Source organism: Diuraphis noxia, unplaced genomic scaffold (genome assembly GCF_037042655.1).
Source record: "Diuraphis noxia isolate RWA-SAM2 unplaced genomic scaffold, SU_Dnox_SAM2 contig0001, whole genome shotgun sequence".
NCBI lineage: Eukaryota > Metazoa > Arthropoda > Insecta > Hemiptera > Aphididae > Diuraphis > Diuraphis noxia.
In genome coordinates this window covers 28,996,200-29,023,304 of record NW_028301711.1, presented here as the reverse complement: position 1 = coordinate 29,023,304, position 27,105 = coordinate 28,996,200, and the positions used below count along the sequence as shown (strand labels likewise).

The window sequence follows — 27,105 nt, the reverse complement described above, 5'->3', positions numbered from 1 at the left end:
GGTACCTAAGTATTTATGTTCTTAGTCTCGCTGCATGCATTGCATATAACATAGTATTACTCATATAAAAACATACATTTTTGTATAGGCACTATAGTTTTAAATCACTTATTTTGTGGTACCGACAAACCATCAAACACTATGATTTAACCATACAAGCATTCCCAGCCATCTGCGATCTGCCACCACATAGCTACATATAAGTAATTGCTTAGCCCCTTGGTACGTTAAAAATATCGCACTGCATAATGACCTTCAAATCCCCACCATAAGGCAAACAGCTAACACATATTTCTAACGCTTACACTCCAAAATGCAAAACCATACTAAAACACCCTCGTCGTTCAACTTCATTCCATTACTCTCCTGGACAATCCACACAAACGCTTGAAATGCGAATTGCTTTTAGATCTTCTCAATACAAATTGTATTTAACGTGTATTTCGTTATTTATCCCTTAGACAACCACCCATGTTCAAGAATTTCCATCGTAAAAAATCTACTCAATGTTCTTTATTTACCAAATCATACTACCCTACTCATAGATTAGTTATTGTGCAAACTGTATCAATTATACATTTTCATAAAAAAAATCAAAAAAAAATCGCTTATTTAAAAAAATGAAATGTATATTTAGTTATTTTTTTCATGCGTTGATATATTATAATGAATATTAATTGATTTGTTATAAGATTTTGAAGACAAGGATATCATATTCCCGTGTCCATAGTTAAGGCTTTTTTGAAGCGAGTTATAATTATTTCATAAATTACAACAAAAAACAAAATAACGAACAGTTTTGTTCAAATGTTCATAACTTAGATACGTGGACAGCGTATAGTAATTATATTGTATTAACGACCGCCTGTATCTGCTCCGAATTTATTCAGGCGGTTTTTTTTTCACTCCGTGGGAATCGCAACCGTCATTACCTCGACTTGGACCAAATAGCTGGTCGCATGCCCATGAGCGATATACCTATGTGGTATACAATCACCATCGACCATCGCAATAATTGGACAAAACTTTATACTATTAACCCGTCGCCGTCGCGGAGGACATAATTATTGTACCTACTACGGCACGCACCCGCACTGCTGTGCATCACACCCGCGTATAATATGCATAATATTATTTATTATACGATCGATTAAAGTCACCTCGAAAAGTACAGTGCTGCAGTTATCAGATTTTTGATATGAACAGCACTCATTATCGTCGTCGGTATATTATTGCATGGCGTAGCAGGAAAACGCGAAGAGGAAAAAGACATGATATGAACTACCAAAACAATTACGCGAGTGTTGCGGCCAACGTGATCATAAGAATATATACCGCCCAATTACGCGTATATTATATAAACGTGCGGTGACAGTCTATATAATAATATTATGTACAATTTAATATCATATATATATATGTATACTGTAAGTAATGTTATATAATACATAATATAATAATATACGTAGTACAATAAATGTATAGACTAAACGGTGGCGGCTTTCGATCCGTGACAAGAGATAAGCAACGATGTATATTATTTTTATTGTAGGATATAATGGTAATAATGCGATATGGACGGATGCAACGAAACAACGACGATTTTATAATAATATAATATATAATACGACAAGTGCTCGTCCGGCGGTCGTGGCGTTTCGGACGAGACGAAAGATCTTCCTTTTTTTTCGTTTTAGTACGCGGCACGACATACGACTCACCGCATATTAATAACGAGTAACGACCACTGTTGCAGCAGCACCACACTGATGTGCAGTACACGTGGGGCCATATATTTATATATATATTTAGAGGTAACTAACAATGTATATCCACCAAATCTATCGACTTGCCCGTATAAATGCGTTTTCATCAATCAACTCTCCGCGCTGAGCTCGCTCTGCAGCGCTCCACCCGCCGGCCGTGGATACCCATATTATACTCTGCTGCTGATGGTGCTGGACCAGCATGTATAGGTATACGCACACCAATACCCACGTAACGACGTGAGTTGTACGCTGAACTGGAGGAGACGTGCAATACATCACACAGTGTGAAGTCGATATGGGACTTATAATATACTATTTTATAGGTATACACGAACGGGGAAAAACGGTCGTGCGGCGGCTTTTTGGGTCGACCAACATAATATATATATATATAAGTATAAGAAAACAACTGTGGACCGGTTCGAAATTCATCTCGATTAATTGATTCAATTTGGCCAATCGATATTATTGTGTTATATCATGTCTACCAAGAAGAAAAAATAAAAATAAAAAATACACACACACACACACACACACACATATATATATATATATATGTATATAATCAAGTCGGTGAGTGTGTGTCTAATTTATATGTACCTGAAATGTTATTCCCAACTGTTTCGATATAAAATGCGTACATCGTTATATTATGCTTATCGTTTGTAACGCAGGGAAACGAGGACCGCTCACAAACCGAATGCCAGCTACTATATACTCGCCTCTTGAGCAGGATGCACGCGGGGTCCTTAGTTAAGGAATGCATTTTTTTGTGTTTGGAAATCATGTGACGTCCTCACATCTCTCTTGTGAGGAAATATCTTACGAATTCCTTTCGAGAACGTTATACGTTAGGTTAGGTATTGAATTAAATTCATATTGAATTGGTATGTCAAACAAAAAATAATAGTTACTTCATAACGGTAATATTATGCGCGCGGTCATAATAATATTGAATATCTGCAGTAATAATTGTAAGGCTAGGGCACATTATTGTTTAAAAATTCAAAATACATTCAATTACAATGGACATTTTCGAGTACCTTCTTGCATAGTATATTTAGATTTTAGATAAATCTACAATTATATATTGTATATATAATATAATATTGTCCGATACAAATTTCGATACCTATACCTTCAAAATTGATTGAATTTTGAAAATCAACTATACAAATTTAACTATTTGATACATGCATTTAGTTATACAAAAACTTTTGATCGACTCAAGTATTAAACCCGATTGAAATTATTAATTCTACCCGAATATGTGATCTAAAATCAGAATAACAATTTAAAATAAAATATTTTCCAGATATTTTTTTACTGATCATCGGGGGTGAGTATACTAAGCATTACTGCAGTGTATTTGGCTATTAAAATGGTGCTTGTCAGTGGTATCATACATAATAATGCTCAATACAAAGTCAATATGACATTTTTACAAAATTGTTGAATCTAACTTCTTTTGACTCAAAGATACGCCACAAAAATATAATACGTATATAAATCATGTATAAATATAGCCAGCGTGTGGTGTTAAAAAAATATCTTCGGGCTGCGATGAAATAATATAATATATTATTTCCATGCAACTACATTGCGGTGATTATTATTATCAATGATTCCGATCGATCGGACCGATCGTCAAAGGTGAGAACGGGCTAAGCAACTCCCACGTAATTTGGGGTAAACAATTTTTTACACCGCGAAGTGTAGGCATACCTAACTAATAATTCTTTGTAACTTATACCTATACTTAAATATATGTGTATATATATTATGCAGGTCCATAGAAGGCGTTCGTTTATACACACACACATAAAATATTATATACCTATATTATACATATATATTGGTACCACAAAACGCCATCGAAACAATTATTTATGACATATATAATATGCGCCCTTGCCGCTGGTTATCGATTTGCATCTGAGTCGAAGGAGGAAAAATAAACGACCAAAAGCAGTGGTTTTTTATTTTTGAGATAAAACATCTAAACTGTTAAAACATTAATAATCATTATTATTAAACGTGTGTGCGCTTCGCCGTCAGGACATCATGCTGATTTTCGGTCCCTTTAAAACACCATTATTTATTATACACGTCGCTTATTTCGTCGCCACAACAATAGATAATAATTACTTACCACCGAATTATTACTGATGTGCACATTTTTATTTTTTATCATTATTGTTATTATTATTAGTATTTCAATCATTTTAACCGTTTCATTAAATTTCCATCGATTTCGGTATTTATACTGGCTATATCAAATATATGGAGGGCCGTATGATTCCAGAAAGTTATATTATTACCGCACCACCGCGGTTGGTTTATTTATTATTTTTTTTTTTTTTAACGGACTGTTTGAAATCTAACATACGGACAAATGATGTACATTGTACAACATACCCATTTTTTTGGTAGGTATTTTGCTTATATTTAAGTACACATGGGTCTAATCGCATTACTTATACATTTTTTTTTTTTATATTACTATTATGTGTAACTGTATAAGTATCATGCGCTTAACATGGAAACTTATGAGTTGTCATATTATACTATCTATCCTATAATCCTATTAAAATTTGAAAGTATAAATTTGTGAAATTATTATTTCAACGATGAAGCTAAAAGCGGATTTGTGTCAATTATACGTAGGTATAATAATGAGTACTCCAACTAAATATTATCTACGATAGTCTCATTTCGTATATATATATATATATATATATACCTAGTTTGGATTATTAAAAAAAGAAAAGAAAATTATGTCGCATGTTAAACTATATAATGATGCTTGCAATCTGAGGCCCACGCACATATTGTGGTCTTGCACTATAATGGGCCTCGAGCAGTCGAGCCTCGCTTGTATATGTTTTGAATGTGAGCTAAAATGACTAGATATCTTGAACTATTTGTCATGATAATAAATAAATATGAAGATGATAAACACACATGATATGCTGAGTGAAATTTTGTTTTATTTTTGTTATTATAGCCAATTTATTGGTGCTTTCTTCCCAAAAAGTTAAACCTTTAATAATGTTAATATATAAAATAAAATATAAAATGTGATTTTGAAGAACTCATAGCCCATATAGGTATATTTGTTGATAAGAATGTATTTCCCTAATAATATGTTGTACAGTATATGTATATTTATTTTAGTTTAACTTATAACTCTTGATTCCTAATTTATTAGTACAAGTATAAAAGTTGAGCGAAAAGTCTAACGAAAAATAATCAAATTAATTAAATGATTATTTTTTTTATACACATCTGAATACTAACTTACTATACCCTCTCGTAAGTGATTAAACCCCAGACTTATATAATAATAACAATATAATAACAGTGGATTACAGTCATAATATTTTGTGCATGATTTAAAAATTAATTAATTAAATTAATTCTTATATATTAGAACAATAGTAATAATTTTTCTTCATTTTAGCTAAAAAATTATGCTCCTATTAATCTAAAAATATAAATTAAATATACACAAACTAAATAGACGAACAATCAGTTTGTTTGAATACTTTTGAATAATATATATTATTTTTTTTTTAATTCAAAAGGACAATTTCAAAAAAATCAAAAAAAAATGTTTGTAAATTATAATATCATAATCATACATTGATAAAGATAAACGTGTTATTTAGTCAATCGAAAAAATAAAAAAATTGAAATCCAGATAATATAGTATTACTTTCTTTTAATTTTCCTTTGGTCTAATGTTATTATTTCAACAATTTTATAACATAATAACACTTTGTTTTTACAATTTTGTTTAAATGCACCGATAACTTCTATTTAAATGATTAACCTAGATTTTCATTATATAATACATAAACTAAGATTATATTTTTTACCATTCATTTGGATTTTGGGAAAAATCTAACACTGCGTCCATGCTTTCCTAATCCTTATGTATTGCAAGATAAAAAAAGCTTGACTAATTATACCGACAGTATTGAATAATTCAATATGAAATACAACGCAAAATAATTTCAAATCTTAGAATATACCTAGTATTGATCAAACGTCATATTAGTGTTAATATTATAAATAGTATAAATACCATCATATATTAATTATACACAATACTTTTTATAAATAGTTGTTAGTTACAATTGATACATTTATAATTAAATTTATATTAATGACAAAAAACTTCATACTTTATTACATCTATAACATGACATCGTTTATTAAGATTATCATTCGTTCTAAATTTATTTTTCAATGTTTTGAGTGCTGATGAAGAAAAGACTCCTTAAAGTATTTTATTTTTCTGATCATTGCTGAGGTTTAATATCAACATAATATTTAGACATCTAGTCTCAAATTATAATAATACACAATATGGTGTACATGAAATTAAGTGAACATTTTAAATTTTTCTGTTTACCTACAGAAAATGAATTACTAATGTTACGTTTGAAGAGAGAGTTGGATGATTTTGAACAATTAAATTAAATATATTCGTAAACTAGATAAATTACAAGTATTATGACACTAATATCAGAAATATGTTCAATGCATGTGGCACTACAGACTAAAATGCCTCCGGCACTAAAAGGTTGTGTTGAATTTATTACACTGTATTTTAAGAAAATTGGCCTAGTTTTATAATATTATTATTTCTCTACAGTAATTTTAATAGTGCCATATGAACGTTTATCTGTATGGTTTCAAAATTAAAATAAATTATAAACTATGTAGGCAATACTACATGATCACAATATCTATCAATTTAAAAAGATATATAAGTAATACATTGGTTATACCTAAATATTGAACATTACTAATGGTAATAGCCTACAGGTACAGTTGGAATGTAATAATATAATCTCATATTATATATGACTATGACTATATTTAATAATATTAATATATTGTATAGTGTGTTCACGTTCTTCGGCGAACTGAGTTAGATATATCGTCGAACGATAAGTCGACAACTGCAGATTATTTTTATTAGTATCGTTAAAGTCACTTACGCAGAGCGTGGCTGTATAATGTTCAGGGTAGAGTTGTTATGAACGCCACATGATGTGACGCACACCTAGGGGAAACAGAGATTATATCGAATACGGCATTTAGCCGGTGATTATAAAACGCTGTTTACAGATAAAAAGTAAATGCTTTCTATTGGTTATTTGGAAATAAACAAAAATAACAATACATGCAATATATAACCAGTAACCACACATACACGATCGTTTTATCTCCCTATTCAGAATAATGTGTCTGAAGATTTGGTATTTCGATTGAAAGTTATAGGGTATATACCTCTACCTATTTGGAATTTAAAACGATAAACTATAAATTTTACTAGAATAGTAAATGTAATTATAATTCATATTAAATAAGCAACACTGATAAAAAAAAAAAAAAAACAAATTTATGTATTTCGCATTCAATTTTAAAGTTTCTGACGTCTAAATTTCAAAATATATTATAATTTGTAATAATATTAGGTAGTATTAATATTGTCGGCGTATCAAATGAAAAAATCCAATAACTTTTGTGATCATTGATAATAATATACAATTTTAATAAAATAAATAGACATATAATTGTATATGGTTGGATAAATTTTTAGACCTACGCTATAACGTGCCCCCCTACCCTGGCGTTTTTCGTCTTGAATCTGGCGTCGCCCATTGTTGCAGGTGCAGGTACCATTCTCCCCACGGTATATCAATACCGAAATCCGTATTAATATTGCAACACCTGCAGCAGAATCGAGAATCGTACGGCGGCGATCGTCGTGCAGTACAACAAACGACGTCATAACAATATTACGGAATAAAAGTATCCAGTAGGTACATACCTACATTATACATTATGTCGTATAGGCACGCATGATCGTAATTGTATATAACGCAAACGCGGATTTCGTAAAAAAAAAAAAATTGATAAAGAATAAACACGTTCGCGTCGCCAACCCTCGTCGATTATTATATTTTATTCGATAGGTACCCAATAATATTGTCATTATTACGTTTTGTTCGGTCGTGTGTTTTCCAACAGCGCCTGCGCACATGTGGCGCGCGGTTTCTTCCGAGAATTCGGGATCCCGTTGATCAGAAGACGCGACCGTGATGCTAGTCTCTTGTCCGTCAGCCGTGCACGCGCGTTATAAATTATTCGCGTCCCTCCCCCCCCCCCCCCCATCGACCGATCGTACGCGACACGACGATAAATGCGTACACCTCTCGCGCACGACCCGCGGCAATACTCGCCGCCGTATCGGATCCTACGATCTTGGCGACAGTCTGAGACGTTTATATATCGTATTTTATTTTATTATATTACCTACTTGTTATTTTTTCGTTCGCCATCCGCCATACTATTATATCATATACAATCATAATATATTAACGTGTTGTATCCACCTGTATATGTTTTATTTAGGACCTACCTAGGTATCGGAGGTATTAAACGTCGCGCTGCTGCTAGTCTCGATAATTACGTCGTCGGCCGTTTTTTTTTTCTCATTTCATTTATTCGTCCGTTATCGCTTTTTTATTGTCATCGCTTGTATTATATTATATTATTAGGCGCACACTTGCTCTGCAGACGCCGCCGCGCATGTCAAACCAGCAAATGACTCTATATACGTCCTACGCGGCGCACTCCGGTATAATAATATTATTATATCATAAAATCAACGACGATGTTATATACGGAAATCGCGTGTCCGATCTTTCGTCCGTCCACCCTCCTCAACGTCATAACTCTGCACACTGTATTATACATATACGTTGCACGTTCTTTTAATTATGTTTAGGTGTATACAAAGGTATTACTTATATATTATATATATATATATATACATACGTCCGTAATTCTCCGACCCTCAAACGTAAGTGTACATTTTCAGATACGTCATGACGTGTATAGGTACGCAACGTATTATTGGATCGTCACTCTCGATTTAGGTTCATCGGTCCGCAGAATCCCGAAAATATTGAAACGTCTGCAATGTTGTTTCGGGTGGGTGGTAGAGCGCGGGTTGGAGACAGCACAGATGTGATAAATTTCGAATTTCGTCTTAAAATGTTATATTATATAAACGTTACACTCTACTAACTTAACTTAACTAACTACGTTCACTTGGGTATTAATTTTCCGAAGGGGTTCGGATCCTTATATATGCTTTTGAATTCTGAAAGCTGCCATACGCATCGAGCCGCCAAAAACTCAGGAATTTCTATTTTATTTTCCATTCTGGTATAATCCTAAAAATATTTTTACTCGTTAAAATGAGTAGGAAATATCTATTAATTTTCACGTCTCGCGGCCACGCGGTATGATGCGAGATCGATCTAAGTTATGTTCATGAACGGGGATAAAGACTTTATCGCGGTAACATATCTATATTGTACATGACGTTTAAAAGATCGTCTAGTCGATAGTCATCGATGGAATTAAATATATTATGTCTATTATAGACGGTATAAGTAGATAACGACAAATTCGATTTCCGATATTTTTGTAATAATTAATTTTAAGGATTAAAAGAAAAAAACTCGATTATCGTTTAAATATATTTTTCTTCTCGTTTTAATATATTAGCATACACTTAAACTGATCAATATCTACCATAAAGCTAATGCTTGAAAAATCAAAACAATTAAAATTTGAGTTATGTTCTGGGCAGATTAAAGCAACGACCTCGGATACTGTGAGGCCTGTTATTATTAAAACAAATTATTAAAAACTTTCACGATTTCTCAACTGAATAACTAAAAATTAGTCATGTTACTCAATTAAACGAAAACACGGCGTATAAATTCAGTGACATATAAATTATCGAAAAAAAAATCTGACATATTCATATTAATTTATGATCATAATGTCAAAAATGTATTTTAATGTTTAAATACACTTATTTATTCCTTTAACAATGTAAATGTTGACATTTTTGTTTTGCAACCGCAGCCGCCTCACGCAACGCTAAAAGCAGTCACTTACGAACAAAGTATGGTCAATAAGCTCCTGCTGCGTGTATACGAAAGGAGAAAATGTCCGAAAACTGTAAAAAAAAATACGTCTCAAACACGATATCTGAGTATTATAAATATTTTATAGCATTATTATAACATTTAAAAACAATATTATAATATATTACCTACGTACTACATTATCTATAATATTCTATATGCATGTATTTTTTTCTTTCCATATGCGATAAACGTGATACGTATACGGTATACCTATGTTTGGTGTATAATATTATACTGGACATTGTAATAGCTTTGAAGTACCTACCTGTAATTTTAATTTATTGTTTGTTTTGTCGTGTCATTATATTATAAGCCTATATGCTACCAAATACCTAGATAATAGTTATATAAGTGATACGGGTATTTATAATGTTGTAAAAATAATTTTAAAAAAAATAACAGATAATAATATTATTATATTTACATTGGTATAATGACACAATATATGTGTTCTAAACTCTGGACATATTAGTAGTATTAAAAATAGGTTATCTATAGGCACGTTTAATAGATTAGCGGAATATATAACAAAGTGTAGGTGCCTATGCCCTAGAGTTAAGTTATATTTTCCCTGTACAACATTCAGGTACAATTTAAATTTTAAAATAATACATTTAAACAGCGAACATACATAATCATCTTGTAATTTAGATTAAAAATTAAGAATGAGTATACTGAGAAGATTTAACTACGAAAATAAAATAATAGTAAATATAATATACGATGTAGGTACAGGATTCGTGAGTTAATATATTATTTTTAATTCGTAGTTCATGTAATTAAAATTAGTTTTCGGCTGAAGTAATACAATTTTAATTTTTTGATAGCATAATAAACCAACATAAAAACACGGTCGATATTGGATGGGAACTGACGTTTTAATTAAAGTGCACTCATCTGTTCTTGTCAAAAATCTGAAGCTTAAAAATCCAGATGAAAAAACGAACTCAACTACACATATTATCATATAGATGGCTTACCTATATCACCAATAGGCAATACCATAATGATATTGATAGGTTATTGTTTGAAAATAAAATTAGGTTTTACTAGAATAGAATAAGGCAAACTAAAAAGAGGTGGTTATGTAATCAAAACCAATAAGTTAATAAAATAATTACGTTAAATACCCGAGTATTTGGAAAAAAATATAATACCAAATATTTAAAGGACAAGAGATTAATTACTAACGGATTCACATTAAAATTAACATACTGTAGTCTGTAAGACATCACATAACAATTTTAAACTTTTAATGAGCGGTACGCATACGTTTCCTATATAGGATGAGGACCATATGGTTGTTTTCGATTATAATTAGTCACTTGGATGCTATTATACCTAAGAAGTCTGCTTGATAAATTTATTGTCATGATGGCATATCTTATAATTAACACATAATGTTTTTATTGTTAAAGCTTATATTATGTAGACTTAATTATGTAAAATAGTAGATGGATATAGTGGTATACTTTATAATTCAATACGCATACATTTAAGGTCGTTCGTCATGACAAAAGACTTAAATTTCCATAAAAATAATAATTCGTTAAGCTGGTTAAAGTAATAATTAATATGCCGACTAACACTACCCATGAAAACTCAGTTTATATTATTATCTTACCTGAAAAAATCCATTTTTATCACTTTTATTTTAATAATTAATTGATACTTAGGTAGTTATAAAAATATAATGTGAAACGTTGAAAAAATAAGCATTTACATAAAAGTGTTAAGTTTTACCAATATGAAAAAAGCAATTATTATTATGATAATAAATACAATAGTTTAATCGCATACAATTTATGATAATTGTAGATTGAACCTGTGATAAGATACAATAATAATATTTTTCAATTATATCATTGCAGGTGCTATAAACAATTGATTTTAACTTTTCGGAAGAGAGCCAGAACTCAAATGCAGTTAATCATAATATTAGTGCAACATCTTATTATAATGTATACTAATTATATGAATTCAATAATTTTTCATTGGTTAAAAATTTATAATTAAATGTAAAACATTTTGATGAGATAATTTTTTCCTCAACCTTCCCCTAAAAAATAATGATACATTATAGAGGTAATTGTAAACCTAATGCATTATATAAAAGTTACATATAACATTATCAATTATTTTATATTTATTAATGCGGTTAATGAAAAAAAGTGACTCAAATTAACTACTTTAATAATATGTATCATAGTTGATTAGGTATAACTAACTTTAAACCTTTATTTGAAAGAAAATAATATGGTATTGTTTTCTAAAAACGACAAAAATATATTTTAATATTTTGTATTCTAAAATATCAGAAAAATTTGACACAATATTTTATATGTGAAGTAATTATTAAGATATATATTGTTTATATATAAATGGAAGGCAAGTTACTCTAAGTTACTCTACAATACAAGTTTCTCTCTGTTAAATTGGCCACACAATATCAAATGCCTCATTATTTACATACGCTATTTTTGAAATTTGTTTGATTTTAAATAATATACTACTAATGACTATAGGTAACCTCAAAAGGATAAACCATTTTATTCATAATAACTAGAATTATATTGTATTTCAAACTCATAGTTTTTCCATATTCATATACACAAAATTTAATTTTAAAATTACGGAGAAACATTATTCATAAATTATAGTAGGTATCAATTATTTTTTCATAAAAAAATTGTTTTATTATTAATCAAATATAGTCAATCAGCAACGAACCGTCATTGAAACTATTGGAATTCACTTAAAATATCTTACAGTTTTGTCAACACTAAATAATAATAATATTGACAGAGACCTGTAACATCTGAATCATCACTTAAAAGTGTAATAAAACCACAAGATTGGACCAGGGCCTCAATAATGTGGTTATTTTTCTTATTGACAAACTAAGAAAAAAAAAGAGAAAGAGGCGATAAACGAATGAGACAAGTAAACACTAGAGTAACCGTATTTTGTTGAATTACAAGTGACTGAAATCCATAACATTATGGTCCATGAGCAGGTGTGTGCAACTATTGAAGTGTAATTTTGAAGTTATGTGAACGCCACGCAGTGCCTACGTGACTCGGGTAAAAACCACCCAAAACAATCGCTAACACATTTTATGACATTATTATTGCCGTTATCATCATTTGTAATTCTATACATTTTTCCTTAAAAAATGTTGTAATTCAAAATCTGATTTTTAAATTTTTTTTATATACTCAATGACCATCATTTATATCTTTAAATATGCATATAACTAAAAATCAGTCACAATAGTTATCCAAAAATTGAGAAAAACCATATGTAAAGAGAGTTATACCAACTAAGGATGATAACACCCCGAGATTTATGGAAAAACTAAACACAATTTTTATTTTGTGTAAGGGAAGTTGCATTATTGAAAATAATACAATAACAATTATTGCTAACATTTCTATTGACGATTAGTGTGTGACTTTTTAATTTTACATTTTTAGTTGTGAACAGAAAAATAATAATTACATTTTTTTCTAATCAAACTTTGACTGTAAGAATTAATAATATAAGGCAAACTTTTCAGAAAAATGACATACCTATATTAAACAATTTAAAAAAATGAGAGGGAATTTTACCCATTATTATTACGACTTTGGTATATCTAGAGTAGGTAATAGGTATATTGTATTGTGTATAATAGTTTGTAAGATTATAAAATGTGTATTTATAAATATGATAATATGACCTATGGTTAATGGTTAACCTATAGCATTTAACCATTATTATGACTTATGTCTTTGGTTATTATGACATGATCAAATAGCTGTATGAGTATAAATTTGGTATAACACGATACCATGTGTAATGAATTCACATGCGATATTATGCGGTGTCCGACTAAAAATGCACAATTACAATTTAAAATTTAAAATCACCATGACTCATAATGTAAATAAATATAAAAAATCTTTTTGTGGCTTATATATAATTATTTAAAAACATCTTTTTCTTATATCTATATTGATATGAGTATTTTATTTTTAATTAGTGTAAAATAATACTGATGCAATTGTTGGAGTTTATATTTATTTTGTTTTATTTTAGATATAGGTATATTATTAATAATTAAAGCGACACCACATGCATACAAAACGATAAAAACTTATCATTAGAGCTGATGAGTCATTATTTTTATTTTTTACAATTAAATTATCTGTTTGAAAAAAATAAATCTCTCCAAAAATGGTTTTCACATATTTCATCTAATATTATAGTCTCTTTCATCTTTTTTTTCCTGGCTGTTATTACTACTATTCATTTTTTTTTCAGTTTAAAGTTAGTGATTAAAAATAAATTACACAATTTAGTATACCATATTATCACTAGACAGGGTCAATTTGATGGGTTCGAAAATCATGGAAAGCGATTTGTCCAACGTCGCAGCTGACATTCGACCCTCATCACACATTACCCCTCTCCTAAAAAAAAAAGTGTATTAATATAATTTGAGAATCGTTTAAACAGTTGCTAAACGATTTATATGAAGACGTGTCCATTAGGAATAATTCAATTTTCGTTAATTTCTCAATTATAAAAGAGCACGACAGGTGCAATCGCCAGGCCACCGTCAAATTCCACACGCCACTTGAAAATTATATACAATATTGCTTTATCTTCTATCCGCCTTTTATAATAGTACTGTATGTTCTTATCCTGGACCATCTGCACTAAACGTGCAACTGACACGTGGTTACAACTAATCTGATAAGGTTGAAATACATTCAGACTTTTTGCTGTCAAAGCTTTGTCAGCTTGGCTATGTCGTTTTTCAAATGCGCCGGATCTATGCTCTACCTACTCATCCACGTTTATAGAATTCTAAACTTTCGACCGTTTAAGATTTCAAAAAGACCTGCCGAGTGCCTGATGTGTGAATCTATTACAAATATCACCGCCGCCAATAAAATTCCACACGTTTTCGCTTCAGTCGGCGATGTGCCGCATTTACAAAATATATATTATGTAATAATACGATTTTACGAACAGACCAGACCTATAGTGGTTAGAAAATCAATCAATATTGTACCGCAGTCGGAATAAATCAAGTGAGACGTAAATAATAGTGTGACCTGTTATAGCGTTTAAATACGGCCATCAGATAGTCGTACATGCGAATCAAATATACACGTCACACATATTATTATACTAATAGTGATAATATACGTATAATTAATTATACCTATCTTCCAAATACATGTCATATTTCAAACGTTGATGCAATGTATACTCCAAACAAAACTTACGATGTTTTTCACACGAAAACTCGCAAATGTATAGTATATTTTAATGAATATTATATTTTATTAAAATATTGGCCTCCGTGGTTCTAAAAGCAATAAATTACCAAATAAAAACGTTGGTAACCAACCGGCAACTGGCAAGTAACAAATATTATAATCGGATAATATAATACATTAATACGGGTGTACCGGCTATAATAATGGTTTAATACGTCTTCTTAAAAATAATTTAATATAATGACATTTTAATAAGTATACTATCATTTTATACATTATACTAATAGCCCTCCGTGCTAGTACATTATATGACATTTTACATAATATCATTTATGGACGTGCCATTATTTTTAGTAAAAGTTAAGTAGGGTGAAATGACGATGAATTTGATAGTTAGACAAATAAAATCAAAAAACATAATGTATACGATGTGTTTAAACGTATTTTTTTTTTTGGTTATTGCTAAATAAAATTCACATGACTCTTAAATGCTTGCATGATAAAACAACAAAAATAGTATTATATTATCTGTAGGTTACATCTATTTTTTTTTTTACATTGATTATGTAGGTATGAATAAATATTTATTAGACTCACAATTGCGATTGTTTTATTTTCAAATGGGTTATTAAACTATACTTAAGATTGTAATTTGTAATACTTTATTATTCGATAGAATAATTATATTTTACTATTTTACACCTAAAATTAATTTTTTTTTTTTTTAAATTTAATAACCACAAACACATAGGTATACACCAACTTTTATAGCAAGACCTATTTACATACTTCGCTACAGGTTTTCGATATTCCAAATAAATTTCCCGAGCAAACTTCTTTTTGATTCTACTCCTAAGTGGTTAATTGTATGTCATCATTTATAAAATTCCACACATAACCAGACACCGGTATTTTATATTAATAAACTAAATTATTCGCAAACGAGTTAATTTCCATACAAATTTTAAAATGTTATTACTGAAACAATATTATAAAGTTAAAAAAACCAAGAAAAAATAATGTCAATGTAATTAATTGGTGTTCATTTGTGACATTAAACATGATAATAAAGTTTAATAGTTAATTTATACTTATTATTTAGAAACATAATTATTCTAAATTTATAAAAAATATTCAACTTGGCGGGTAGCCTATAATAGTATTTATAGTCACCTCTCTAATAGTACCTATGAACGTTTTCTGCTATAGTGTCAGCCATATATTTGATTACAGATGATAAAACTATAAGTGAAAATTGAATAAAATGATTTAATTTAGACGTTACTTTTCTAGTTTAATTTCTGAGTATTAAACAGATTTCTCACCAAATTCAATTATTTATGATTTATATCATCATTTTGAACTTCATAATCTATAAATATCAGACAATATATTATATAATTATCGTTGTGTTATATTTTATTAAATCGAGGTTGTATTGAATAGATATTTTTGTCTCGAAACAATACATTTTTATCTTGTTTCACAAAATATTCATTTGAGTTTGGTCCATTAAGTATAAAACAAAAAATTAAAATTAGTGATTATGTTATGGAATATAATATATTATGACAATTTTTTAATTATTAAATCCAAGGTAGGTTACAAACCAATTGTTTCCTAAATAATCAATCTAATTCAAATGCTTAGGTACCTGTAGTCCTGCAGTAAGTTGTACAATAAAATGCTTTTAGTTAATTATAATATATGTGAGAGATTATGATATAAACTCGATTAATTGATATTATCGGATAAGACATAATATACTTAATATACTATTTTTTTTTTTTTTTTGTGACGTAGGTAATCTTCATAACAAAGAACCACAATTATTTTACGGATTAGCTTCAAATCAAATAACTGCAGTTAAGCCCAATGCTCATATTATCATATAGTGCTATAATGTATAGTCCAACCAGTCATTAAAATCCATTTTTAGTATTAGTAGAAGGCAGATCACACTGAATTGAGATTTGTCCAAAATTGATTGATACATTCAAAAAACGATTCTAATCAGTCCGGAAATCATCCCAAAAACGATTAAACTTTGATAAAATGTGGCGCGAAAACATGTTGACGTTTTTTTTTAAGTTCCATAAAGTATAAACTGAACAAATTTAAAACAAATACATCAGCTATTCCTAATCTTTTCAATGATAACAATAATTGTTAAGATTTTATTACACTATATGCAAGATAATTCAATAATTGTTACCTATGCGTATTGCTATATTAGGAGTTAGGATTGTTCAAGTCTATATTTCATCATACCTAATAAATCTAGATACCTTTCACGGGTTTATTATACTCGTACTTCACAATAATTGCATAGAAGTTTATATTGGCGGTAAACATATCAGTGTTTTTTTTTTTTTCAAAAACGTTTTCTGTAAGCAGTTTGGTGTATCCGGCGTGGCGTACACGATAATAATGTAATGACTTTTATTATTACAGTCACTGTGTAATATATATTTGTATGAAAATATTCATTAGTATAACTGTTCAAATGTTCGTACTAAACAATAGTTGCCGATGGTCTATCTTGGTATAAACGCATTTCAAAATACCACAACAATATGCAATGTTTTTTGAAAAAAAAAAATAATACGAAATACTATAACCAAATAACCAAACACGCTGCATAATGCACATGATATATTATTAATTATTATAATTATATGGTGGACACGCACAGTTCGTCAACGTAATTAACAATAATAATAATAATCATTGTTTGCTGCAAGAGCGAGCGACCAATTACGCGTGCACACCACACCAGCCAATAATATCGGTAGGTATAGGACTCACGTGCACAACATAATATTATATAGTACGTAGGTGGTATATATTGTACGCTATATTATTATTATTATTATTACATTGTACACTCGTTTTGAGCATACATTATCATATATTATTGTAAAATATGTATTTAACACTCGAAATTCGTGTATAATAATTAATAGTAGTCGACGAAGTAGCCATAATAATGATACGTACATCATCACTACCATTATAATTTTATTATGCATGTACACTGTTGTACAAAATATGATGTACATATTGTTATATTAGATTGAGTATGCAATTTTTCTTAAGTGATTTGTTTTTATTGTTGAAAATAATGGTTAAGACATATTTTGTTTATTATTACAAAGCTTAATACATTATGTTTTTTTTTTTTTGTTGATTACTAAAAGTAGTAGTAGTAGTACATTATTATTAAATCGCAACGCATTTTGGCGAAACAACATATGTATATTATATGAGTATAAATAGTGTAATATAATGAGTAATAAACTCACATACATACAAACAAACACACACATATACACTCTCTCACATGTACACAGACACACACATAAATATACATGTTGATCACACGACCGGCTACCTATACTAGTGCGGGTATACATATTATTAAAATATAATATGGTATAGGAGGAAAGTAGTTAGGACGTGCAATAAGCGTACAATGATCGATTAGCCGGCGCGAAGTTTTTTGAAAAAAAAAAAAAATACATGTTAGCGAGCGGCGATCTGCTCAGGTACCTAATAATAATAATTATAATTATAATAATATGTTTTGTTTTTATAATAATAAAAATAACTCGACGACGGTTGTTGCCATATAGTATGATGTGCCTGGAGGGGAGAGGTAATAATGGAGTTCCAATGGGGAAAAAAAAAAATAGTATAAATCGCTTGTATTGTACATTTGTACAACACATTGTACATGTGAATTAAAAAAAAAAAAAAAACAATAATAATAATCGTAACAAAAATTATGTTAAGAATGTGTGTATGTATATCTGTATATATATATATATATATATATATATATATATATATATATAGATATGCATATAATATATAGTTACAAATCAAATAAAAATACATTGTTGGGTTTCGGTTGAGGAGAGGAGGTTATGAAAATAAAAATACATAATTATCGTGGGTTTTTTTATAAATATATATAATATGCAATATATATTATATAATATTATAATATGGCACCGGTTAACGCGACAAGCGTTTTAGAACATTACAAAATATGCGCATGTGGCTTATGCTACCCAATTATGCCATAATATGTGGCCAACACGCTCATTTAAATACAGTTAAGTTATATACAATGTTATTTTTAATACTGCTAAATATTTGGGGAAAAAAGACATATCATCATACACTGTTTTTTTATGTAATAATATTGTGGTATAGGTATAGAAGGCGCCTATAATACGGTGCTCACTGACGTTGGAGTCAGAATATAAAATCGTACAATTATTTTGTGTAGTAGAGGGAGGTGTCACATGTTATATTAAATGTAAAAGAAAAAAATCTATAAAATAAATAAATAAATAAAAAGGGTTGTAAGGAATTTGGGGGCGGGGAGGGGAGGCAACTAAAATGGTACAGTTCCGTGTATGTACATAGTGATTATATATAGACAATATTTACAAGAGAGAGAGACGAAAAAAAAAAACAATAAAAATCAAAACGTTCATCTCATAGAGATTTATCGATAGTTTTTCGATATTTTTTTTTTTATACTTACGTTAAACAATATATCATCCGAACGCGGTCGGTTCTCCTAATTCAGGCTTGTTTTAATTATTATTTGCTTATGCTGATGAAATGTATACTGTATGGGTATATATCGTACAGTAGAAATCGTTTATAAAGACACCGTGGTCGTATAGTAAATATTGTCTTAATATTGTCGGGTCCCGTGTGAACTAAAATAATTGATCGTCCGAGACTTCGAGCAAAACTCCTATACATAATATGCCATCCGGTTGTATGGTGGTTTATTATTACATTTACTACTGGTCCCTCGAACGTCATTATAAACGATTTGCGCTGCAGTATAACACTGATATTATGTATTTAGTATCATCATCTTATATTATTCTCATTTTTCCAGAACGATTATTATAATTATTATTGTTACTATTAAACTTGGACACGTTATTTATTATACTTAAGTCCGGCAACCTATATGGTTTGGTCAAAATGAGACGTTACAGAACAAAAATAAGCTTATAACCTAAACTGTACATAAAGTGTTACTATACTATATATAGGCATATGCATTCAATGAAGTTTAAAAGGTTAACTTTAAAATATATATTATATCCACGCCGAAAAATATAATGTTTTATAACCATCATAATATTAAACACAGTTTTATTTTTTACAATTTAATACCATCATGCATATACCTATAAATATGATCACACAGACACTCATTATATATTAAGGACAATTATTCATTTTTATTTTAAGTAATAACTAAACTGTTTAAGAGCTACCAACATTTTATTTTCTCCCCATAGCTTTTTTAATATTAAATATATTTTTTCTAGAAATTAGAAATATTAATACTTTTCGGTATTGAGTACGTTTTGCTCATTGTATAAGCACCCATATAGGTTCTAAGTAGGCAAAAAAAAATATATATAATATATTTCATAACACTAGTTCAATATTTTAGTGTCACGATCTTTACTATGTATTTTTTTTTAAATTTTTTTTTATAATGATTGAAATCTTACACATTGTTTCGTCATTAAACGCTCTTTAGTTTTATAATTTGATGTTGTGAATTAAAAGTGCTTATTATGAAAAGAAAATATTGACTAGATTTATCATACTAAACGATATTACCAAACATGATGTCCGTGACAATTGAAATAATAGCGTTTAACTCTTTAATTTTAACTATGTATTCAGCTCAAATGTCTACGAAATGGTAATAACACGCGAGCGATTTTGCCATTATCCTTGTCACGTATCGAAGAGCCAATCGTCGCGAGGAGGAGAGGTTTGAGAATAACAGCTTATAATATTACTTCGGGCGGTAATGAATATTAATTCCTATAATAGTAATAATAATTATATTAAAAAAATAAATAAAATGCTGGTTGGTAACACGCCCAACGAAACGTCAGACATGTTCCCAGAGCAACGGTATAATATCACGTGTGATGATCATCGGAATATAAAACTATTGTGATTAGGTCCCACAAACATTGGTCCGTTTGGCTGACAGAATCATGTTTTAGTAGGCACAGATTCTAATGGTAGCTATGGGGCTGTATAATAATAACACACACAGTCTTCGAAAAACGCAACGGAAATATCCACAGTGTGCACAGATCTTTTACCTCTCTCCGGGTAACGAATGCATCACGCGTATTCAATTATTATACATAACCACGTATTTGTGGTGCTGCAGTCGACTGCAACAAATGCAGTTAGACACGATACGTTTAAAAAATCAAACAATAAAAATACGTTTAAACGTCGCAATTAAACGCAACAAATAAATAATGGTAAAAAAACATTTAAAAAAATAATAATAATCCCTGAGGGTTTTGAATGTACGTGAAATCCCTCAAAGCTATCGTTAACCTACATTATTGTATTAACTAACTATAAATCGCGGCGATATCATCTAATGTTCGTATATGTGGAATAAAAAAATCTACGACCTATATAATATGTGTTTGTCTGGGATTTCGTTCCGTTTTAAATTTAAAACGATATTGTACCTATTACCTACACTATTAATTCTTAACGGAGTCATATGATAATTTATTATAATAGTAATAATAGCTGTTTAGTTTTTTACAAATCTGGTTTCGAGAATAGTATAACGATGATGATGATGATGATAAATAATAATAATAATAATAGTAATAATCATAATAATAATAATAATAATAATAGTAGTAATATAATACTATTCTAGTCTTGATCTAACGATTGAAGGGCTTCGGGACGGTGTCTGTTGCGCCGGTTGTGTCTGAACCGAATTCGACTGTGCTTGGCTGTTTGTTTAGAAGAAGGATGTGTTGACGTTGATGGTGGAGGTGGTGGTGGTGTAGTGGTCGTTGTGGTGGTGGTGGTGGTGGTTGTGGTGGTGGTGGTTGTCGTCGTGGTGGTGGTCGTTGGCGATTTTCTGTTGTATCTGCCACCGGCCGCCATTATCGGTTTCTTGGACGCGCCGTTGCGCTTCCCTCCGATGCCGCCGACGACGATGGTCTTGCCCGACGATGCGGCCACCTTGCGATTGTGGTCACCGATGTCAAACTTGGTGTCCAGCTTGAGGAAGTTGAGGCATCGGTTCAGCGGGTCCGTGTGGAACACGTGCCGCCTCATTGGACGGCCCCGCCGATTGAAACCTATATACCGCGATTTGTCGACCACCGACTTGTACCGTGTGTACCCAGTGGACAGCATCTCCTCGTAGAACAGACACTTGGGGCCGCGGAAATGTTTCTAAAAGAGAAAAACAAATTATCGTAAATTGATTAGATGTGCTTTGGCGTAGTGATGTGATATTGTCTCATATTATGTGACATAAATATTATCATTAGCGACCATGTGTCCTCTATATCTGTGCACAGTTAGATGCAGAGAATTCAAATCACAATAAATAATATACGTAAATATGTCATAAAAAAGTTTTTCTTGCTAATTCTGGGATTCAAATAAATAATTGAACCCCCCCCCCCCCCCACCCCGCCGCAACAACAAATAAGTGATTTTTTCGAGCTCGTGACCGTATAATGTAGTATTAAAATTTAAATAATGACAGATCAACATAATATTTAGGTTGAACATCTAAAATAACAGTAGGTATACACGATACGGTTATTTTACCGCTGCAGCAGTGTTTAAGGTTTTAAGACAACAGACACATTCTATATAAGTATAACAAATAAAACAAAAATAAACTGCATTACGCGTAACCTTATTTGTTGATCTTACATCGTTTGAAAAGATTAAACACTTGCAATAAATTGTTAAGTTCTATCACTTTACTTAAGTATTCTGCCGTGTAAAGTTTTCTGACTAATAATAATCTAGTGAGAAAACAAATTATAATTGAGATAATATCTTAAAGTCAACGTATAAAATAATAGTGAAAAAAAGCACGTAATTGATTGTTTATTAAGCAATTCGTATATTCTGTATTATTATTCATTTTCATATGCATTTATTAATCATCTATAATAGTTAGACCCTATCATAAATAGTTAAATATTGGTTATTACCACATATCTTTGCCCATTTTCCAAAGTTAATAATGGTTCGTGTCAAACGACCGTGATTATTACAGTTTTTTCGATAAAAATATGTTCAAGTTCTTCCAAACAAAGATTATTTAATAAGAATTACCAAGAGTTAAATGTTATAAACTGTTAAATAATATTACCAGCGAAATATTAATTAATACTTAAGTGAGTAATATAAAAATGTATTTTTCTGAAGTTTAGTAGTTTGTGAATATATTCCCCAAGAGCTTTGTAAAATAATTGTTCACGAGCGAAGTTGGTTTATTTTCGAAGGGTTGAATCTGATTAGTTTTGCGCTTATACAATTATAATATTCATTGTACCTATATATTTGCATGTTTGTACTTTTTCTTAAAATTATAAATTTAATGAGGGTATACTTGTATACAATATACTTGTTGTTTTCTATACGAAAACACCATTGGGTACATTTTTTGTTATAATTTAAGGGATTAAATATTAACAATATTTTGTATATTAGGTTCCTTTAAAAAAAAAAAAAAAAAAAAAAACTATACTACGAGTATAATCGTACACAATCACTAATATTTAACCTTGTATCGTGCAGCGCCCTGAACTAACTAATAAAAATTATTTAAATCTAAAAATATTGAAATTATTGTTTTTCACATAACATTATTATCATATTATCAAAAACGCCTCTTTAAAAGCTATATTATGTACCATGTATAAATACACCAACATATTGTGTATATAAATATTATATTATACTACAAAGGTAGGCAGGCATATAATAATATTACTGTATACGTAGGTACCTACCTACGTATATTATAATATTGTAAAGTAATAGTGTCGACATTTATTTAAGACGGCCGAGTGAAAAATGTGTTTTTTCTCGAACATTCTTTTCGTGTATTTACTCAACGCACGCAGACGATAAAAAATAATATTCGAGTGTGCTAGATTGTGAAATTCATCTTTTAATGTACGTTGAAACAATGTGCAGGAGATACGCGGCAGTCATATCGGTTTATTGTACATCGTAAAAAAAAAAAAAAGGAATTCGTTGTATGAACTATGAAGGGTGAGATGCGCGCGACCGACTGCTGTCGAGGACCTTGTTATTCGATATTCTTAAATATATTATTTAATATAATAAATATAAAAAAAAATACTACATGTAATAATAGTGTGTGTACTTGTTGACTATATAAACTGTTATGTGAGCTCATAAAATATATATTATGATGTAGACATCACTTACCGAACCAACAAGGGACCATTTGTTGTTGAAACACAAATACCGATGCGACTCCTCAGCGAATATCGACAGTCGAATACTGAAGTCCAGGGATTTGACGGTCAGATTTTCTGTAAAAATATAAAATGAAAACGTTAATTAATCGTGCATCGTGCAGAGTACTCGCAGAGACACAGTTTTGTATAGGTTAAAATGGTTAAATATTACATATTTTATGCACGCGATAGCCCATCGGCAGATATGGGAATTTGGTGATATATGTAAATAATAGTACGACTCTCCTTCATTGAAAAATGAGAAACACACCGTTTGAAGTTAAAATTAAAAATGATATTTTTTTTTAATACCAATGTGAACTGATTATTTTTATTTTAGATGTTTCATTCACAATCACAATTAAATCACAATCACGGTTTTTGTTTAGTGAAATCACGCTTAATATACGAGAATAAACATATTTATACATAAATAAATAAATACATTTAATTTCATATTAAAACTAAAATATGTGATGTGACTTTTGACTTTTTTAAATTTAAATTTTATTTACTGTAACATTTTTATGATATTTTATGACTTTCATTGACTTTTATTGACTCATGTGTTATACGCATTGCACAAAAATTCACAAACGTCAAAATACGCCATTTTTTAAACCCTTCAATAACGTTTTTATATTTTCACCGAGATCCTGACAGGGCGCTAACAACTTATTAATTTATTTATTTTATTACACGGCGCATTATCATAATTTGTAGGAAATCTATGTGTAGGGATCGGTTTTAATAGTTCACCGGTAACCGGGTAACATTTAATATATACATATGTTACCCGAAACAATACGGTTATATTCATAAAAAAAAGGGTTCGTGTCGTAAAAATCATATAGTTATATGCGTACTATATATCGACGAGATGTTTTGTGTGCGTGTTGTGAGTGTGTTAAAAGTTAAAATCGGATAAACACATGAACAAATCGGTGATCAATCATCGACCGCACTACCTATACATTAATGTGTTAGTGAGTTGTTAGCGGCAATACAATATAAGTACATATAAATAACATGTATGTATAGATACGTCATGAGTATATGCGCCCGGGACGATCGTTCCCTAAAACGCTCCATTCGTTTGTAAGTGACCTTACCGTTAATGATAATATATTATGCAGCTCCGCCGCGGTGTACGGTAAAAAGCGCATTAATTGTTAATTTATTGTGATACAATAATATATATTATTATCATTATATTTTTGTGGGGTATATGCGTTTTGGTTAGGCTCGGCTTTTCGATATTGTTACACACGCGATCCGTATACCTATACGTAAGCGCCACAACACATACACCATACGCAACCACGACCATCGCATCATTCGCCGCCGCTTCATTTCGTATTACATAATAATATTGTCAAACGCATAATAGAAAGCCAGTACTTCAAATTTCAAGTCACGATCGACCGTGGAATGCACGGGAAAGCATTTCGTATCAACTGATTTAAATAATAATAATAATAATAAACAAATAAAACAAACAGACAAGCACATCACATCATCACTGTATGTGCACAGAAAATATAACTTTTGTGTCTTGTGCGTTTATAACGATCCCGGTGCGGCGGCTTTGGAGAAGAGTAGGAATAGGTCGCGAAGAGCACAGGCACGCACAAAAAAACCAAACTTTACAACGATTTTCCATTAAAAAACAAATCCACCCGATCGTCGTATAGTACCTATTGCGCTACGAGTTAACCAACTCTGTTGCGCATCACCAATAATTTAGTGTTGAAAAGGAACTCGTTCCAAAAGGAAATGGATTCTTGGAACGAGTTATTTTTACAACAACGAATCTTGGAACAGCTTCCTTTAAAAGTAAAGAAAAAAGAAAATGGACGAATTCTTATTTTTTTATTTTTTTTGAGAAACGTGAACAAAGATCACAGCACTTTAAAATTTTTAAAACATACTTTAAATCGTAATATAATATCTTTCATTATTTCTACGTGTTAATAAGTAAGAAGGTATTTTTAGTAGAGTTACGTTTAGTCCGTGGATCATTGTCCTTACCGAACATTATAAATAATAAAAGTGCCATTCTAAAACAGCGATTTTTTAAATACCTTGGTTAGACAAACATAATGAAAATTAGAACGAGTTCTTTTTCGGAGGAACTGGTTTTGGACGTGAATTCCTTCTTTGGAACGAGTAACTGGAACGAGTTCTTATGTTAAGAAGTGAACAAGGAACAGAAAGAGATCCTTTTAAAAAAGAACTTTCCCAAAACTGAACCACCTCCATAATATAGTAGGCGTGGGTACACAACATTAAATTGCTATCAAAGTATAAAAACACTATAGTTATATCATTTTTCTAAAGTGATTCGTGATGTACGGAACATTGCCTTATCGACATTGCAGTGATATAGATCACCGGACATTCAGACCTCTCGGCCGTCGCGGTTATTAATAGGTACTATTATTTTAGTATAGAACTGCTTTGGTTTGTCTGCGAGAAAAATAGCTTGAAAACGTAGTCGCTAAGTGTAGGTATACTACCAATTACCTACTATGTAACATTAATTGTTTAATGTTTAAAAGATAGGAAAGATCTATTTGATCAATTTTTATTAAACACCATATAATAATGCTGCTTATATAATTGAAAAATTTCGTTTAGTGAGTTTTGGATTGATATTTTTCTAAATACTTTTCTTTATATTAAATTC

General features: G+C 30.2%; 1 protein-coding gene across 1 annotated transcript in view; it reads right to left on the bottom strand.

The window, feature by feature from the left end:
- Positions 1–18,157: 18,157 nt before the first annotated feature.
- LOC149060521 (uncharacterized) overlaps positions 18,158–27,105 on the bottom strand; it is a 56,442-nt gene continuing 47,494 nt past the window's right edge. Inside the window, exons 4-5 of the mRNA XM_089216060.1 lie at positions 24,385–24,491; positions 18,158–22,356 (exon numbers count right to left, since the gene is read on the bottom strand). Of these exons, the coding sequence (XP_089072186.1) occupies positions 21,823–22,356; positions 24,385–24,491 (641 nt within the window). The 3' untranslated portion in view covers positions 18,158–21,822. The remainder of the gene's footprint in view (positions 22,357–24,384; positions 24,492–27,105) is intronic.